At 36.7% G+C, this 20,667-nt stretch overlaps 1 protein-coding gene and 1 long non-coding RNA gene across 2 annotated transcripts in view; one reads left to right on the top strand and one right to left on the bottom strand.

Moving 5' to 3' along the window:
• Nucleotides 1–1,026: 1,026 nt before the first annotated feature.
• On the bottom strand, nucleotides 1,027–19,647 carry LOC122106880 (albumin-like). The gene is made up of 15 exons (XM_042678423.1): nucleotides 19,538–19,647; nucleotides 18,819–18,876; nucleotides 17,467–17,599; nucleotides 15,154–15,365; nucleotides 14,276–14,408; nucleotides 12,815–12,912; nucleotides 10,821–10,950; nucleotides 9,270–9,484; nucleotides 8,005–8,137; nucleotides 6,926–7,023; nucleotides 5,127–5,265; nucleotides 4,332–4,555; nucleotides 3,320–3,452; nucleotides 2,326–2,392; nucleotides 1,027–1,188 (listed from the first exon to the last, which is right to left on the bottom strand). Exons 1-14 carry the CDS (start codon nucleotides 19,614–19,616, stop codon nucleotides 2,351–2,353), a joined length of 1,827 nt encoding a protein of 608 aa, XP_042534357.1. The 5' UTR covers nucleotides 19,617–19,647; the 3' UTR covers nucleotides 1,027–1,188; nucleotides 2,326–2,350.
• The window catches only part of LOC122106882, a 32,965-nt gene continuing 14,629 nt past the window's right edge, over nucleotides 2,332–20,667 (top strand). The window contains exon 1 of the long non-coding RNA XR_006147245.1: nucleotides 2,332–2,398. This is a non-coding gene — a long non-coding RNA (uncharacterized LOC122106882). The remainder of the gene's footprint in view (nucleotides 2,399–20,667) is intronic.

The following is a 20,667-nucleotide window of genomic DNA, read 5'->3' as shown; positions in this document are numbered from 1 at the left end:
GATCCGATATGATAACCATTGTACAGGATATTAGAGTAATTAAGAAACTTTTTTAACTTAGTACCAGGACTATTTATTTATTTATATATTTATTTTGGATTTCAGGGCTTGAACTCAGGTATTTATTTACACTTGCTCAGCTTTCTTGCTCATGTCTGGTGCTTGAGTCATACCACCATCCTAGATTTTTGCTGCTGAATGAGTGATGGACTCTCACAGACTTCTCAGCTTAGGCTGAAGACATCTCAGCCTCCTGAATGAATATGGTTGAAGGCCTGAGACTTTCCATCTAACAGTACCAGAATCTTTCACAAACATACTGAAGATTGCAAAACATATAACTCAAAAGATAAACCATTATGAAGAGTATAAAATCAAAGCCTGCAAATTAACATCGGTAGAAATGACTAAGTATATAAATCAATAGACAAAGCTCTGGTACAACTGTAATTGACAGACAAAATGATGATGTAAGTAATTATGTCTGGGAACAGGAAGAAGCGGCCAGGCACGCATTTGAGGAACTTTCACCATCCACCCTTTGTACGTCAGCAATTTAATATCCCTTAGTCACTCCAACTGTCTTCATTCCTCCAGATGGCCTATCCTTCTTCCAATAATACTTCCCCCAATTCTTACACCCTTCATGTGCCCTCCTCATATCCCCTAGGTTGTTTGTTTTTCCAATTGAAAGTCATTACTTTCTCTTTTGTCCCTCACAGGGCTTTATAAAGTCCCAGAGTCCCTTTCTAGCCAGTAGTAATGGAAGCTGCGGTTATTGTTGTTGTTGTTGTTTTATTCTGAATTATTGTGATGTTAAAATGTTACTTTGAATGATAGTAATCATTCCACAACTCAGCAGAGTATTAGTATTTATCTCCATTTGCTAGCTCACAAGGAACTAGAAATCCTCTAAGATGGTATGAGAGGTGGAATAAGAGAAAAAATACTGAAATTCTCACAAAGCCCACCAAAATTTCATGATGATAATATACCTTAGGGAAATAACAGTCCTGAACAACAGTATATATTTGTTTTTCTTTTTATTAATTGAAATACAGAGAAAAGGAGTCAAATATTCCAGGAATGTGTGTTTCTTGGATAGTGGTGATTTTAGACCAACAGAAAAGACAGGCGGATGATAGCTCTGTCTCTTCATTTCTCTTTCTCTTCTTTTTTCAGGGAAGACTGAAAAACAAAAGAAGAAATGTTAAGAGCTGTTTGTATTTTCCAATCTGATAGAACAAATGCTGAATTGCCTTCTTTTTCTGCAATTGAAACTAGGGAAATAAATAAGGCCTGTCCTGCACTTAGCTCAGCTCTCCTTCTTCTGGGGTAAGCCAAGAACAAAGGGGCAAATGTGATGGATTCTCTTCAGTACAGGAGTACTCAACTCCTCAGGCGTCTAATCAGGGCTCATGTCTCCTCAGAGCTATTCTCTAACTCCCTGCTGCTTGCCTAAATTATTGCAAACAAAAGGTATCTTGTCTACTTAGGAACTCTAGGACGAACACCTTCCCACTTAGGACTGAAGAAAATCACATTTTGATATGTCTAGGTTTTGAGATGCAGTTTGTTTCCTTGGAACAGTAAGTAACTAACCAGTATTATCCTGCCAACCAACTTGCTTTTCAACAACTGACATTCTGTTTTTGAAATCTTGTACAAATTATTACAAAGAAAATAGGTCAGTCATGATTCTATTTACGTATTTACTTTAGAGTAGGACTTATTGCCACTAGAAGAAAAAAATTATTAAAGCTTAGTATGTTAACACAATGGAAATTTAGTAAGAGACTATTATTCATTACAGAGTGGAAGATCATATAAGCCAGGTTTATCACATCTGCCAGTAAAATGTTGAACTATTAAATTGAATTGTATGAAACCATCAATGTTCAACAATTTTTTGATCTCCCCCTGAATGCCTAATACATAGACTGTCTCCCCACTGGGCCATCACTATTGAATAAAGCTATGCACTACATCATATGTGTCAGAATAAGCTTCCAGGTAACTCTTAAGCTGAATTGTGAATTTACCTTTCCATTACACTAGCATGATTACTGACCTAACGGACATCCTTATCTATGAATTCATTGTCTCATCTACAAAAGGGGAATAATAATGGCTCCCGATTCAGCCACTATTATGATAATTAATTATCCATATGTATTTCTGTGTATGCATGTATAGATAGTTACCACACATACAAAACTAAGGACAATGGCTGATGCTTGTCTCTATGGCTCCTGACAAAGAGTCAACTTTGATATTTTAACCATAATTGATTATAATTAGATTTTTAAGGTAATCCATAGTTACCTGAGATGGTTGTGATTTTGATGTTTTAAGCAAAGACAGCTTGACTTTCAGCAACAGCCTTTGGGCCCTGAATGTGAGAAAGGACAGATGTTGGAAGATGTTAGTGTTACTATTACATGAGTACATTTCCCATCGAGCATTGTTTTATCCTACCAAGCCTTCCCGCCCCACCTCCCCAACTATTAGAATTTTTTACATAGCAATTTTATACTCATTGGTGGTGACATAATGATTTCACATGAATTACAAATTTGTATATTTATGTATATGTTTGCATGTACATATGTATTTGTGTACAAAAAATATACATATATTTACTTATATATAAACAAAAAAGCATGTGTTTACATAAAAATAAGTATTTGTTTATATATAAATATTATCTATAATCTGTCTGATTACCATTGTTTCCAAAAAGGAAGAACTATTATCAGAAGATATTACTAAAAGGTTGAGCTATTTAAATTTAAATGTCCCTGGGTAACCTATAGACTCGATCAACTCACAAACCAGCACTTTTTACAAATATGCTGAAGTAAGTTAGTGCATTGTTTCAGAATCTACAAATATTTCAGTATTCTGAACTTGGAATAGTTAAGGCATCATAATTGTTCAATGTTGTGCTACAGCACAGCAGGAGATAGAAACCAAGAACACCTGAAGTCGTTGTGCAAGATGACTGTACATATGTACACAGAATCAGCTGTGTTCTTCATGCCCTTCCGTTTAAATATAATTGCCTAATCCCTGCCGGGTGCTGGTGGCTCACACCTATAATCCTAGCTACTCAGGAGGTTGCCATCTCAGGATCGTGGTTCAAAGCCAGTCTGGGCAGGAAAGTCCATGAGACTCTTATCTCCAATAAACCACCAGAAAGCCAGAACTGGCATTGTGGCTCAAGTGGCAGAGCGCTAGCCTTGAGCTAAAGAGCTGAGGGACAGAGCTCCGGCCCAGAAATGGAGGTTACATATAGGAAGGAGAACAACTCCCGTACGTCTGCAGCGAAGCAGGCCTCCTTATCATCAGCCTTGCAGCACTTCTCCAGAAAAGCTGAGACTTTCCCCACAACAGTGGCCAGTTGCTCCTCCGTGGCCATGGGCTTATGTTTCACCAGCTCAGCAATTGTCCTGTATTTGGATACAAAAAGGAAGAAAGAGCAGGAAAATGTTTACTCACAAAAAGAAAGTGTGGAGAGGGTAAGGATGACCGTGTTATCGGTGAAGATCAGGAGTCTCAGAGGCAGGCTACTCTAGACAAGGCTCAGGCATTCGGTTACCTCCTATTCTTATCTGTATATGCTTACCATACACCCTACTAGCCTTGATGAGGGGATCAAATGAGAAAATCGTTGCAAATCACCCCATGTTTTAAATAAATGTCTATAAAAATAACTGGTAAGTTGTATAGCTTTTTCTCATAGGATAGCCTGAGATTTTATTCTAAAGTGGTTTTTATCCAAAAAAAAAAATCATTGAATAATTTGCAGGCAAGCTTATATATATTATATATAATAAAAATATAGAATAATATAATAAAAATTTGTGTTTTATATATAACAATGGATATTTTAAAATTTGGGGCTGGGAAGGTGGCTCAGTGGTAGAATGCTTGCCTTGCATGCATGAGGTCCTGGGTTCAATCCCTCAGCACCACATAGGCAGAAAAGGCCAGAAGTGGCACTATGGCTCAAGTGGTAGAGCACTAGCCTTGAGCTGAAGAGCTGAGGGACAGCGCCCAGGCCCAGAGTTCAGGCCCCACGACCAGACCCAAAAAAATATTTGGATTTTGATATATACATACACACACACACACACACACACACACATATTATATGTGTTCTATTGTTAAGAAAAATATCATTCTTTACTTCTTAACAATTTTATTAGCTTAATAAGGGTAACACTTAGATGCTTTTCCCCAAAGAATATAATGGCTATATTAGAATTAGTTCTTCAATTGTCACTTATCAAATTTACAAACACATGCAGTAATGAAATACCACTCACATTTGTTTCTTGAGCTGTTGGTCCGTCTCTGGAAGTGCGCAAAAGTCAGCATGGAAGGTGAACGTTTCAGCGTTGAACTCTTTGGGAACATAGGTTTCATCCACTGGCAGTGCACTGAAGCAAGGTCGCCTGTTCACCAAAGACTTAGTGCAGCATTCAGTGACTCTCTCACTCACCGGGTTCTTCTCATGCAACGTACAGAACTGGTTCAGCACCAGGGACAGCTAAAGAGCAGGGAAAATAGTACAGAAAAAAATCAAAGAAAGTAAAGTTGGAAATGGTATAAACAATCATTTCCCAAACATAGTACCACATAAACGTGCAACTTTACATCCAATATTTATTGAGGAAGCAATTTCTTTACAGTCAGACCTAAATACGAAGGATTTTTTTTTCTAATGCTGAATGTTAAGTGAGTATATTTAGAGGTTTAAAATAATGCACTTAAAAAAATCATTTGAGGTTATATATCCTAAGGTGCTGTTGGAAGAGGTGGAGGAGGAAGAAATAGATACCTGAAGAAAAAATTTAGAAAATGCTAGGAAGACTTCTAAAAGGCTAGGAACAGCCAATAAAGACAGATGACTTTTTTTCAAAACACATTGTTGCCTTTGACACATTTAGTCCCAATTTTGGAATTCACTATAATATAGGTAAACAAACCCTGGCTGCTACTAACACACACACACACATACACACAAAATGGTTAAACTATCAGTGCTCCTAAAAATTAGATTGTCGATATCTAAAGACAAAAAGATCATTGTTAACAAATTGGTCAAATAAAAGACTCACATAGTCTTCAACACAATGCAGTCTCTCTGTTTCAGGAAGACCACAACACTTGGTGCCCACTTTTCCTAGGGTTCTTGCAGCATCCACAAGAGTTGGCGTCGCTACCTGAGGTGTTTTCTTGGTGTAACGAATTATAAGCCTGTTTGAAAAAAAGTGGTCCAAGTCTGGGAATGTGGCTTAGTGGTAGAGTGCTTGCCTAGCATGCATGAAGCCTTGGGTTCAATTCCTCAGCACCACATAAACAAAAAAAGCTGGAAGTGGCACTGTGGCTCAAGGGGTAGAGTGTTAGCTTTGAGCAAAAGAAGCTCAGAGACAGTACCTAAGCCCTGTGTTCAAGCCCCAGGACTGGCACAAAAAAAAATTAATGGGGTTTTATATAGATAAAACATTGTTGGGGCTGGGAAGGTTAGCTCAGTGGTAGAGCTCTTGCCTTGCATGCCTGAGGCCCTGGGTTCGATTCCTCAGCACCACATTAGCAAAAAAGAAAAAGCCGGAAGTGGTGCTGTGGCTCAAGTGGTAGAGTGCTAGCCTTGAGCTGAAGAGCTGAGGGACAGCGCCCAGGCCCAGAGTTCAGGCCCCATGACAGGACCCAAAAAAAAAAAAAGGTAAAACATTGTCATTATTTAACATAGTATATTAAGAAGAGAAAAATTTACAATATCAACTAAAGTGCTCCTATTTTCCATTCAACAAATTATCTTCATCTCCTGGATAGTGCCATAGTTACAAGAAAGCCTTATGCTAAGCAACTCAAGAAACATTGTTTTGAATTCATATGCCAAAAGGTATTGTCTTAGATTTCTCTTATAAGCTTAGGAAATTGAGTTATCTTATTATCTTATCTTATTATATATATTATTATATTATATCTCAATGTAGCTAATGCATTTAATATTGCTTCTTTCTTTCAATAAATCCTGTTGTGGAGTTTATATACATCAGTATCCAAAGAAACTTGAAATACATGAGTGAAAATAGGGGTAAATTATATCTCACTCTATAGAGAAGGCACAAAGATTCAGTTTAAAGAAATGAAGAATGCAATTAACCTAGCACATTACCAGGACAGGCAATGATCACTTATGAAGAATGCCAGTCATCACGAAAAGTCAATGTATGTCTGTAATCTGTTCAATGAACAAAAAAAATGTCTGATTCATTATTGTTTTCCCTAATGTCTATAGTTAGAAGAGTGTTGTATATGTGAACTTCACAACGAAAGATGTTTCCCATCCCACATCTCACTTTCTGTACACAAGGGTGTACTGAATTAGAATATTACTCTCACAGGACCTTCTGTCTCTTCTATGGAGGAACTATCTATATAGGAAAAGAAGACTCTAACCATTCCATTCAAGTTTAGCTATATCTCCTACAAATTCAAATTTTTCCCAAATGAATTATTATAAATGTAACATTCACATATGCATTCTATTTTTTATGCTTTATGTTCAGTTTTTATATCACATCTTGAGTTTCTTCTGACACTCGAAAACATTGCTGTAGTTTATTTTCTTGTGAAGTATCCCCTAAGCTAAAAGGGACATCCTCAGTACAATGTACCAAACTTTTTATTAAAGGTCCTACTCCAATAATTCTCAATCTAAAGAGACCATATTTGTAAACAAGACACAGGTTGATGCTACTCCATCCTACATCTCATATCAATTATTTTTCTCTATTCATATTTATTGACATATAGGGATTAGAAAGATATAATGTATTCTCATTACTATAAGGCATACAGTAGATGGCTTCTATATGGTATTGAACAATAAAAAATAATCAAAAGCACTTACTCATTTTGAAATGTATATTCTCCAAGCTTCTCAAACTGCTGACAAGCTTGTTTCACTAAATTCTGAGGCTCCTCCACAAGAGGCTTAAATTCGCCAAACTGGAACATAAAAAAATTCCATTTATAGTAATCCCCTGAGGACCACAGAGGTCATATTTTATCTCTTCCTCCTTTCTGCCCATAGACACAGGAGTAGATCCTCAATACCACATCTGTCATATTACATTCAACTTATTAACTTTATATGTTGAGACTGTCTTGCTTGAGATATTATTTCTAGCACTTGACAACTTTGGGGTGCATTAAATTCTGTTATATCTCTTAGCTCAATCTGTTAAATAGCTTACATTTAAGTTCATTGTATCTTGCTTTGTTCTCAAGAATATGGAGAGAGAAGGCTTTGAAGACATGTCTGTTTTCATATCTCTTTTTTAGACCAACCATTCTATGATTCACCAGCCATCCTATTTGACTAATTTTTTTTTTTGGTCATTTATAGGACATGAACTATGGGCCTGAGCTCTGTCCCTCAGCTCTCCAACTCAAGGCTAGCCCTCTACCACTTGAGCCATGGCACCACTTCTGGTTTTCTGGTGGTTTATTGGAGATAAGAGTCTCATGGACTTTCCTGCCTGGGCTGGCTTTGAACTGCGATCCTCAGATACTGAGAGTCCGTAGTAACTACGATTACAGGTGTGAGCCACTGGCGCCTGGATGACTCTTTTTTTGTTGTTGTTTAATTATGTTTTATTATCTTTAAGTAGTAGGACAAAGGAGCTACCATTCAACAAATCAGTTTGTAAGTACAATGCAACTTGATCGATGTCACCCCTTTCATATTCTCCCTCAGGCCTCCTAACCCTACCTCTCAATTTTCTTAGTTTCATAGGATAGATGTTGAATATTATGACTCCATTGTATCTAAAACAAGTTTCCTTATAATGTTTAAGAGTATCAAACTGAATAGATTTCAAGAAAATACCCAAATTGCATGAGAGATGATTTCATAGTCTTGTTGTTTTTTTCTCTCGTGTTTAGAATTGTCAAGCTGTCACAGTTTTCCTTTTTGCAAGGACCTACCACTTTGCCATAGCAGGCAGGAGGATCAGCTTCGGCACAGCATTTCTCCAGGGTGGCTTCGTATTTCTGGGCAAGTCTTAGCAGCATACTGACAGCATAGTCAGGGTGCCTTCTTGAATACTCATACAGGAATCTAATTGAGGTGAACACAGATTTAGTGGAACAAATGGGCAACAAAAATTATATAGGTTAACTTCAAGAGTATCTCATATTCTGAGGTCAGTAATATTCCAAAAGGCTACATATACCCAATCCCTCCACAGTAAAATTTAGTGGGAAGAGACTTGGGGTACAGATTTAAGGCTCTTTCACAAGAAGGTTCAGTTCACCTTTCTCCTGTAACAAATGGTGAGATTCTCCTACTGATCTCATAAGATGGGTTGTGAGAAATACATGACATAATCTATGCACAACAAATACATTGTCTGACATATATTACATGTTTGACAACAATAACTTCAATTTTTCTACATACTTTCATTTGATCATATCTAAAAACAACTCTGAAAGTTATATAGATGTGTATATATGGATATCCACATGTACATGCATACGTTTAATATATTTAATATATATGTTCCTTTTATTCTCCTGTGAGACACATAATTGGAGCATAGTAAGCATATTATTACGTGCACCATATTTAGTCAATAGGGCATAACAAGTATGGAACAAAATCATTCAACAACACTATGCTTAATGAAATTTTATCACTATGCTTAATGAAAGTATATATTTATTTGTTATTTAATTTCATATTGCCCTCACCACACTATTCAAATTCTGTTCTTCATCCAAATGTGCGCCAGCTGGGACCAGACTTTATACTTTTCTATTCATGTATATCTGCTGCCTTCATAATGATGGACAGATGCAGGTATGTAGATATCAATAGGTGATTGAAAAGGTACCCTCTATTTTTATGTATAACCTTTAGATGTTTGGTCAATACCCTTAGAAGAAGTGATTGAAGGAATGAGCCATATATACACATAATTTATATACAAGCAAATATTGATAGCAATATTTCCAGGCACTGATACCACTAAGAACATTGATCTTCTTCTTGGAGAATGCACTATTTCATCACAAAGTTTTGAGCTGATTCCTTTTTATCACGCAAAGTTTAAGGACAAGACAAAAGACGTTGAAGAGGCATTCTTGGCAGCACAAGATTCTGTTAATTTCAAAAAGAAAGCCCCTATATTTTCCTGATTGATGTAGCTATATTAAACCTAGACAAAGATGACTACTTGTCTACTTACGTGCCCAGAAAAACATCTTTTGCCTCAGCATAGTTCTTGCAAACATCTTTATCCTCAACGAAATCAGCCTCTAAGGGGGTTAGGTCAGCAGGCATGTCATCTTTGTCCACCTCAGCAATGCAGTGGGCTTTCTGCAACACAGGCTTGTCACAGCACTCCTTCAGCTTACTGGAGATTGAATCCTGATTTTCACATACATACTTGGCAAGGTCCGCCTGTTAGCAAGATGAAAAATATTTGTTATATGCTGGCATTGCTATGTTTTCCCCAGATAGGTTTTCTGGATATGCATAATAATTTCTTCATGTCCTAAGACCATTCACAAACGACATGCCTTTTATAATAAACATGATTTTTGTCGTTATTCCGAAGCCTGAAATGCAGATAGGATGACTTAAATATTCTCACTCAAACTCTTTCTCTTTCTCTCTTTCTCTCTTTCTCTCTGTCTCTTTGTCTCTCTGTCTCTCTGTCTCTGTCTCTCTCTGTCTCTGTCTCTGTCCCTGTCTGTCTGTCTGTCTGTCTGTCTCTCTCTCTCTCTCTCTCTCACACACACACACACACACACACACACACACACACACAGTGGCATTTCTCAAAAATAGGGGTTGGCTAATCAAACTTTGAGCCCACAACAGGCAAAAAAGTCAGTGAGCCCCTATCTCAACAAAAAAGCATTGAATAGTGGATTGTGTCTGAAATTCCAGGTACTAAAGAACAACAGCAAGAGATTGCCAATAGAGGGTAAGCCAGGCAAAATCAGGAGACTCTATCTAAAACAGAAGTCCTGCATTGTGCCTCAGCTGCCACTCTACAGCTGGCAAGAACGAAGCTCTGAGTTTGTCAGCATCACAAAGACTAGTCAAGCACAAGTTATTATTTGTTTTAAATTTTTTTGTTAATTTGAGTTTTCAGTTAATTCTATATGCCCATTGACAGAATGCTTAAAAGTTTATTAAGATTCAGTGCCATTCTTCCAAATATCGACTGCAACTCTGAAACCAAGCAACTAGGTGAAGTATAGCAGATATTTGAAAAATGAGTCAAGATCACCACCCTACCTATATAACACATGTCTTAGATTTTTCTAGGGATTATCATGATACATGAGGATTCTGATCTGCTCACATTTTTAAGCTTTGAAGAAGAGACAAAATACAGATTGAGAGAAAAGTAGACTGTGCTGAATATTGGTATAATTAACACTAAGTGGGAAACAATACATCATTTTTCTTATATCTTGCTCTTATCCAACTCCTTCTATCTCCTCAAAGTACCCTAGCAATCTCCCTTCATAGTGCTCCACCTTCAGGTTAAGCTTGTATCCTTCATTAGTTTGACTGATAAGAGTTACATAACAATGAACATCTTTTTAGGTTACTTAGTGATTAGGTTGCAGGTTAAAAATGTCACCACAAAAAAGCTTGGAGACAGAACAAATGCAACAGAGAAGACCATATGAGCCCCCCTCAGCCCCCACATGACAGCATACAATATTCATTCTACTACTTAAGCCTGTAAACACCCCAAAATAAATAAGTGGCCTTTTACCCTGTCGTCTGCACATTCAAGCACATCGCCATGGCAACACTCCTTGGTGACTTCAGTCAGATCCTTAACAATCTTGGAAATTTCTGCAAAATCAGCTTTGGGAAATATCTGGCTCAGAAGAGAAACTGACCTTAAAAAAAAATTGCCCCAACAAAATATGAGTATCTTATAATATTTTATGTGGAAACACTAGGAAAATACCATGTATGCAAGAAAACTCAAGATGCCCTTAGAGAAATTCTTTTAATTTATTGCTTATTTTAATGTTAGATTGGAACTAATCAGTTACCTTTTTATTCATTGGGCAGAATTATGCATTGTAACAGAGTGTGTGGTGGATTGAGAATCAGTGATTCTCAAAATCAAAAAACAAAGATCAACAAAGGTCTAAAGTATATCAAATTTGGAGCTAGATCTGCCTTCAGGTCTTAGCAATGTGACTATAGCCAAGTTAATTAGCCTCTCTTTCAGCCTTGGAAATTTCAACACAATATATTATATCAAAGGACTACACTAAGGATTAAATTAGGAAATCTGAAAGGTATCACACACACACACACATCAGTTATCTTTTCATTAAATAACATATTCATTCTGACTTCCAAAGATCTCTGATAACACAAATCCAAATTCTACAAATGCTACAGAATGGGGAAGTTTTTATGATGCCTACTTTTAAAACAAGGACTTGTTCCAGCAATTTCTGTTTCTGTTGTTCCAGGCTCTATACTCTATGACAAGATGTAATATGCTAAGGTTCTTCTGTCCAAAATCACTTCAGATTATCTAAATTGGATAAAATAGATTCCTTTCCCAGAACAAATCACAACCTGTGTAACTAACTACCAGTTGTTTTCACTAGGTTTGCTCTGTGCATTGTTTGGTTTGATCTGGTGATTTGAATAGGAGGATTGGTGGCCAAAAATAACTCAATTGATAATTGCTGAGGAGCATGGAAGATCTGTCATCTTCAGTTTGTCCCCTGCAATGTTAATTCGTTATTGACTAATGGACAAGGAATCAGAGGGACAGGCAGTAATTATTCAAATATTCAAGGATTAACTAACTCAAGAATCAGTTAAGTGATACAAAATCTATGGCCTCCATAAAGGCTTGAGGCTAACAACAAAGTGTGAATTATGAGAAAGTTCGAAGTAAATACTTAATAAATGGATTAATTTAATGATCTTAACATAAATAGACACTTTCAGACTGAGTAGAAAAATAAAATAAAGAGCCTGACTACTGGTTGCAAACTAATAACAATAACCATTAAAATAAGATCCCTAGACTTTATAAATTAAACTCATTGAAGTGTCTGTCCTCTTTCTTTCTTTCTTTCTCTCTTTCTTTCTTCCTTTTTTTCTTTCTTTCTTTCTTTCCTTTTTTCCTTTTTTCTTTCTTGAGTTGGTAGTGGGGCTTAAATTGGGGCCTGTGCAATGTCTCTTAGCTTTATTCACTCAAGGTTAATGAACCACCAATCCATGAACTTTTAGCTTTTGAGTGGTTAAATGGAGAGCAGAGTCCCAAGCTTTTACCTGCCTGGGCTTGCTTCAAATTACTACCCTCAGGTCTCAGACTCCTGAGTAGCTAGAATTACAGGCATAAGCCACTGATGATCAACAACTAATTATCTGTCTTTTTAGGACAAAAAAAGCCAATGACTTCAAGTTTGTTTGACAACTTAAAAGATGAAAAATACAAAAATCTAGTCAAATTATTTCTTCTTTCTGGCTTACTTTTCTCACCATGTTTTAGACAAACAAAATAATGAATTGAAAATATTATGTAAATTGCCAAATATAATTTTGCCAACTAAACAATACATCATTAAAATATGACATTTTCTTTAAATTTTCCTTTATATATATATATATGTGCATATATTTTACATATACATATATACTTTACATATACATATATACTTTATATATACATATATACTTTATAGATACTTTATAGATCTATAAACATTTATATACTTATATACTTACCATGCTTTGAAAGCTCTTTCTCCAAATTTCTCCATACTAGCACACTTGAATCTCTGTTGGGCTGATGAAGCCAGTGCTTTCTCTTTCAATGCATCTAACTACAAAATGAAATCCATTTGAAAAAGTTAGAAAAGGAAAATTCTTTACCAAACAGACCTCCATAAACTTAAATGACATATGCCAAAGCAGACGTTGAAGAGCAAATTGACATTGCTGGAGTGGGGGTACACTGCTGTGAGAACACATTAATATGCCAGGAAATAAACTGTGCTGACAAGATAGCTTTGGCACAATTCACTTCAGTCCCACCTCCACTAGCTCCCATAAAATCAATGAAGTTGGCAGAGAGCTGGTGGCTCTGGCTTGTAATCCTAGCTACTCAGGAGGCTAAAATCTGAGGATCTCTGTTCAAAGTCAACCTGGGCAGGCAGGTCTTAATCTCCAATTAACTACCAGAAAACCTAAAGTGGCACTGTGGCTCAAAGTAGTAAAGCACTAGCCTTGAGCAAAAGAGCTCAGGGACAGCGCCCAGGCTCCAAGTTTAAGCTTGAGGGGGGGGAGGGGGTAATAAATAAAAAATCAATGAGCCAGCCCGGTGGCTCATGCCTGTAATCCTAGTTATCAGGAGGCTGAGATCTCAGGATCTCGGTTCAAAGTCAGCCTGGGCAGGAAAGTCTGTGAGACTCATCTCTCCAATTAATCACCTGAAAACCGGAAGTGGCACTGTGGCTCAAGTGTTAGAGTGCTATCCTTGAGCTGAAGAGCTGAGGGATAGTGTTTAGGCCCAGAGTTCGAGCCCCACGACCAACAACAACAACAAAAATCAACGAGTTCTCCCAGGAAAGGGAATGAAGCACATGATCATTTATGGAAAAACTAAATGACCTCTGGCTGAATGCCCTACACACACACACACACACACACACACACACACACACACACACACACACACACACACACACACTGTGGCCCTTCGCTGATGCAATCACCAGCCAGCATTCAGAATGGTAGGATATTTGACATTTGAACACAGGCAGGAAGATTCCATCTGCCATGTCAGATCTGTATGTCAGGCCCCCCCAGGATACTAGGCTCCGCAGAGAAAAAGAAAGCTCTTTGGGACACATAAGAGCGCGAGTGGAGGAGAAGGGAAGAAATAACCAATACTTAGGGTTGCAGTGGTGGCTGAGGTGGTAGAGTGCCAACCAATGAGCAAAAGCCAGCACCAGAAAGGGAGTTGGAGTTGTGGGTTCTCTTTCCATCCCCCCTCCCTCTCCTTCCTCCTCCCCCTCCCCCTTCCCCTCTCTCTCTCTCCCTCTTCCTCTCCTTCCCCCCTCTTTCAAGGCTCTTTTGACCATGCAGGAACTTTCTATCAGAGAGCTAGGATTCCTGAATCCAGGATAAAATGGTCAAAACGCGAGGCTGCACGGTGAGCTGGCTCTTCTCCTTCTAAAGGACTACCTTTGGTGTCAGGCAAGCCCCTTTGTCAGCAGCTTGGCAGCATTCTGTCATCACTTGTCTGTACTTGTCAGCATAGTAAAGGAGATCTGGGGCATAGAAGTAAGGATGTCTTGTGGCCACTGCATGCAAATAACTGAATTTTGTGAAAAAGGAAACAGATCATCATGGTTGTGCAGCAACACAATATTGCAGGAACAATTAGAGTCAATATTCCCTCCCCAAATATTCAATCCCCACAGACTTGTAATTTATCAAATTCAATTTGTCATTCCGAGTTATAATGGACCAAATTGCTGTGTGTGTGTAAATAGATAAATGACCTAATGTGGCTGACTATAATGAAATCAATTCTGAAAATACCTATATCTTGTATGCATATATATGTATATGTATATATATATATGTATATATTTTAATACATGCCACTGTTATACTTATGGAACAGGTCCTATCCTGTTTCTAGATTTTTTTTTAAAAAAAAACCTTTGATCATGTATTTGTTGTGTAGAATTTTATGAGATCAAATATTACTTAAAAAAATCAATCTAGGGACTGGGAAGGTGGCTCAGTGGTAGAGCGCTTGCCTTGCATGCCTGAGGCCCTGGGTTCGATTCCTCAGCACCACATAAACAAAAAAAGAAAAAAGCCGGAAGTGGTGCTGTGGCTCAAGCGGTAGAGCGCTAGCCCTGGGCTGAAGAGCTGAGGGACAGCGCCCAGGCCCAGAGTTCAGGCTCCACGACCGGACACAAAAAAAAAAAAAAAATCTACACATATAACCTCCAACTCTTAATGTATGATAATTGCTATCAAAAGTACAGACCTGCCTGCAGGGTTATTCTTTATTTTATCATTTGAAACATACACATTCAGTTACTTACTGTCCCACAAATGGGCCTTCATTTTCCTGAAAGGCGGTGCACATGGCCTCAGGCTCGGGTCTCACTAAGGGAGGCAGGTTAGGGCTATCGTCTTTGTGTTGCAAGAAGCATTCGTGCCTCCCAGGTTCTTGTTTACCACAGCAGTCAGCCATCTCAGGATAGTGCTCTCGAAAAGATGGAAGGCCACATACCTTATCTCCAAAAAGAGTGGCCTAGATAGGAGAGAGAAGTCTTGAAATTAATGAGAATCACCTTGTTTTCTTTATAGTCAGTGAGCAGTAGAGCAATAAGGTAAGCCTGATATGCTGATAAAAGGAAAGCATACACATTGTATGTTTATGCATCTATGAAGTATACATGCATTAAAGCATTACATGATATCCCTTAAACATAAATTACTGTGTGTTTTATATATCAATGAAAAATAAATTCAGAAAAAAAGTGTGATGGACTAAAAACTATAGAACTTACCAAGAAAAATCTTAATTAATAAAATATTTGCCAGGCTGTATTTAGTTTCCCTGGAAACTGTATAAATTCATGACAATCTGCTGCTACAGTATTACTTATGATCAATAAAATAGACACATACGAGACAGTTAAAGGCTCTATGAAGTATTTCTTTACTCTGCCACCCATAAAGTACTAAAGATTTAGAAGAGTGGCCAAAATGGCAAAATTCAAAGTGTTTAAAGAGCCAACAGAATTCACATTAGGAAGTAGAGTGCCCAATTTTTCATTTGACTTGCTACTTTTTGAAAGGCCCAAATTTTAGAACATGCTATTAAAAGCTGAGAAATAACACCCCTACCACTTATTTTTACCACAATAAAACAGTTCCTTTTCTTACTCAGGAAACTTTAATTTAAAAAAAATCTTTAATTAAATTCTTTTCTTGGTCATTAGTTTTTATTATGAAAGGTTTTGTAACTCCATATATTGCTTTTGATAGAATTTATTAATATTTCAAAAATGTATCTTAAAATTTTCACCCATAGAAGTATAGTGTTGTATGGAGTTAAGGTAGTGAGTCTGAGTGAGAGAGAGATTATTGCAGATAAAAGTAAGAGGAAATGCTTTAGTGACAAGTTAAATATGATCTAGTCTACGTGTCATTTGAGTGGTGAGGAAAATATAGGCCTCTTCTTTTGAAGACCTATTTCAAGATACCAAAAATTTCCATGTTTCATAATGACTGAGTACGCTGCTTTCATATTATTTTAAAAATATTAATGGGACTAAAAGGAGCAGCAAAATGCTATCCTGATATTTCATGGAGATAACAAAATTGATACAGATCAGTACTTTTTAAAAATCACACTCTTACTTCCGTTACTTTAGTACTCTCACATTCCCTGAGCATTATTCAGTGCATAGTCAATGCGTAAACAATCTACACATCCATTGACAAGTGAATGCATAAACAAAATGAATTAAGAAGACTTGTCTAGAAATATAAGGGAATATGACTCAGTCATAAAAAGAAGACAAAATAATTGGTGCCCATATAATTTAACTTGAAGGATGCTATATTAGAGCAATAATCCAGTCAACGAAAGCAATACTGAACCCTTCCATTTGGCTCAGGTATCTAAAGTAGTCCAATTCACAGAATCAAAAATTTGAATAACTATAAACAGCTTCATTAAATGGCAGCTCCTTTGTATAACCACTTAGAGATAATAAAACTTAAAAATGATTTAATTAGAAATGTAGCTTGGGTCGATGAAGGATTAAGTAGATTACTATAATTAACAAATTAATTGTTGGGTAATTGATTAATTAATTAATTTTCATGAAGGCTGCCTGGGCAGGAAAGACATGGGATGTTTCTACTCAGCCTGCATAAGATTTCAGTTAGGTAAGATGAATAAAATCTGAAAAGCTGCTTTGCAATTTTGTACCTGGCATCAACAATAACTTGTTGAACATACAAATATTGAGGAACTTATATCTAATGTCCAAGGTTCCAACATCAATAAAACATAATTGACCAACACATATAAACTAATTAAGCTCTATGAAAAAAAGTCAAATTTTACTTTCTTGAGGAATCTGTTGCAAGAGGCCAATTGACATTTTAAACACTATGATGGCTGTGGGTGTGGTCTCCAAAAGATATTTTTGAAATTGTAAACACAGCTACCATGAATCTGCCCCAGAAGAAACAATAGCTTAGTCTCCAAGCAACTTTGGAACATTGGTTATGATTTAAACATTTAATACAAAGTTTTAAGTGAAAAAGAATGTTCCTATGAAATATTCAGAATACTTAAGTAGAAGAAACAATCTTCAAAATCCAGATGGACTTACAACTGATTTGTCACAATTTGGAGCTGACTCGTCAGCAACACAAGTTTTGGCAAACTCAGTTACTTCATTGACTAATTTCATATGATGTTCATAGGGACACTTCTGGAGAAACTGAGAAAAGGCAATCAGGACCCTGAAATAAGAAACAGAGAAGTATATAGCACAATGAAAATTTGATACAAAACAGGTTACTAGTCTAGATAGCAAATGTATGTATGTACCCACTATGTTTTCTGTCTCTTTCTCATAATAATCTAAAAGGCCTATTTACAACAATAGGCCAGGCCTGTGAGCCTTCCTGAGAAAATAAGTATTTCTACCACATGAAATGTGTACATGTAAACAGGGTGCTGGTGGCTCTTGCCTATAATCCTAGCTACTCAGGAGGTTGAGATCTGAGGATCACAGTTAGAAGCTAGCCCAGGCAGCCCATGAGACTCCAATCTCCAATAAAGTACTCAGAAAAAGCCAGAAGTGACACTGTGGCTCAAGTAGTAGAACACTAGCCTTGAGCACAAAAAGGCCCAAGGACAGTGGCCAGGCCCTGAATTCAAGGCCCAGGACCAGGAGAGAGGAGTGGGGGTTAAGGTATTTATATGTATATACACACACATGTAGTTGGAAGTGTATGCACACATAGAGGAAATAAGAAAACTATATACAGAATAGATCTGCCAAGACTAGGGATTATATAAGTTCTTTGAGTTATTTAAGTCAAAAAACTAACATACACACACTTCATTTGCTCAAACTATAAGGTGATATTGGCTTTCAAATATAAACCAGTATTTTGTTTCTTACTAAACTAAAAAATTATTACAGCTAGAAATGTGGTTCTATAACAGCATACTTGACTAGCATATTTTAAGCTCTGAATTATAACCTCAACACCACACATACACACACACACACACACACACACACACACACACACACACACACACAGAGTTAAAAATGTTCTCATGAAACCACAGGACTTCTTGGTAAAAGAGCCATACATTACTGTCTTTCCACCACTGTACAAGAATTCCAGAGTTCCCAAGTTATTTGAAAGTTTCAGATTTTTGCTATCCAATACAATATCCACTAACCCTGTGGAACTCTTTACAATTAAAATTAAACACAACTAATGTTATTTTCCTCAACTGCACTCACAATGGTTAAAGTATTTGATAGCTACATCTGGCCAGTGCTGCCATATTGGTCAGCACAAAGGCAGAACATTTCCATCAATGCAGTCTATTGGACAACAACCCTTTCCAGTCTAGTCCCTCAAGATGGATCTCAGCACTTTAAGTAGTAACAGATGCCAGAAGAAACCCTAAGTCAGACTCTTCAGTAGTTGAACTCACAGGCCTTTGAAATGCTGTTCTCCCAGATCATTGAATCGATGAGCAATCTCACTTTTGTCTGGAGAAGAAGAAAAAAACATGATATGTTGAAACACTGAAGATAGCAACTAGTTATGATTCCACTTTTTCTACACTTTTTCCGTATCTTTCTGTTTAATTCAGGTTATTCATTGTCATTGGAATGTCGAACTCCGATTCTTGTAGTAAATCTTAAAACAATAGTAAACTATGTCTTCTAGACCAAAATGAATGTTACTCAATCACCAAAGAAACTATTTTTAAATAAGAAACATTATAGCTTTATCCTGAAACCTGAATGACATTTAATGATCATATAATGTCGATGAACAGCTAACAAGAAGACACTGAAATAAAATTAGGCATAAATGCAAGTTCTGTTTATATTGATAACACAGGCTTTTTTAAATAATATGGAAGAATTCTTTTTTTTCCTATGTACCTTTTTGTATTTTGTGAAGTTTAAGTCATTCTGTATAGCTTTCCTCCACATGCAGAAGATTATATTCACTAAGCAATTCTCACCATTTACATTCGAAGGCATTTGAAATACATTAAACACATAACCACATAAGGGTTCACAAATATAAAACACCACATTCTATAAACAATGCCAAAGGAAAGCTCCATTCTTTAAAGATGTATCATTAACTGATGCTCTTTCATCAGGAAAATAAAAGTTAAAAAACCTGATGTCTTACGTGCATCTCGGCGAAACACACCCCTGGAATAGGCAGAGCTGAAGAGAAGAAGGAGGGAAATAAAAGTTACCCACTTCATTGTGCCAAAGGCTTGTGGGGTTGACAGGAGAGAAAAGTAGGATGGATGCAGGGAAATTTGCACTAATATACTTCCTTAACCAATAATTGTAGATTATTAACTAGATTCTGCTTGTATTTCATTGGCTTCCAACTGATTACAAAACCATCATATTCTTGCCAAAAGAAAAAAATATGTTTAACTAAATCCTTGCGTAAGTTTGCCACTTGAAACTGTTTTCCTCTCCACAAGACTTAATCATTTTATTGAAGTTATGTGAAAGACCTTGTCAAATATCACATAAGAGTGTAAAATGCTTTGTACCTTTTATTCATTACCATGTTCTTTAGGTGGTATGTCAAATGTGAAAGATTTAAATGTTTGGTGTTCAGAAAAATGCAACTCAACAAATATCTTTATGTGTCAGGAAGAAATACTAAAAAAGAAAATAAGACCCAAACCATCTGTTTATTAAATCCAAATATGCTTTTTTTCTACAGATAATGAAACCATTACTCATACACATATGCTAAGATATTACATATACCAAGCTATTTTTCCCTCTTATGAAATCACTTTTTATTAAGAGGCTAATGTCACTCAAATGCACAGTAATAAAATCTCACAGCAACATTAAAAACTACAAGATACTAAGAAGTTTCCATACCAACTCTGGCCTAAAGATGTAGAGTACTTTGATCCAACAGAAAAATGTCTGCAGATTTTTTAGTTAAAGAGATGCTGGGTTGAAAGCAGACCCAAGTGACAGTGATAATGTTCCCACCGCAGTCCATGCAAGGGCACCCTGCGTGCTAACTGCATCTGCTAGCTACGAGAATGCTAGACATTCTTCATAGGCATCAAGCAGCCTTTCATTCCTGCCTAACAGGTTTCCCCTTTCTTACTTTCTTGTTTGTTTCTGTTTTTAGCAACTCTATTCATAATAGCTCCAAAATATTCTTCCCATTGCAAAACTATGCTAATGCATAGATGAATGATAGCACACACATTCAACAGAATATTGCAGCAGCAGTTTAAAAAAATGACTTTCTTTATTCAAATTAGAGACCTT

Source organism: Dipodomys spectabilis, unplaced genomic scaffold, assembly GCF_019054845.1.
Source record: "Dipodomys spectabilis isolate Male_0828 unplaced genomic scaffold, ASM1905484v1 ptg000043l, whole genome shotgun sequence".
Taxonomy (NCBI): domain Eukaryota; kingdom Metazoa; phylum Chordata; class Mammalia; order Rodentia; family Heteromyidae; genus Dipodomys; species Dipodomys spectabilis.
This window is presented reverse-complemented; position numbering and strand designations above follow the sequence as displayed.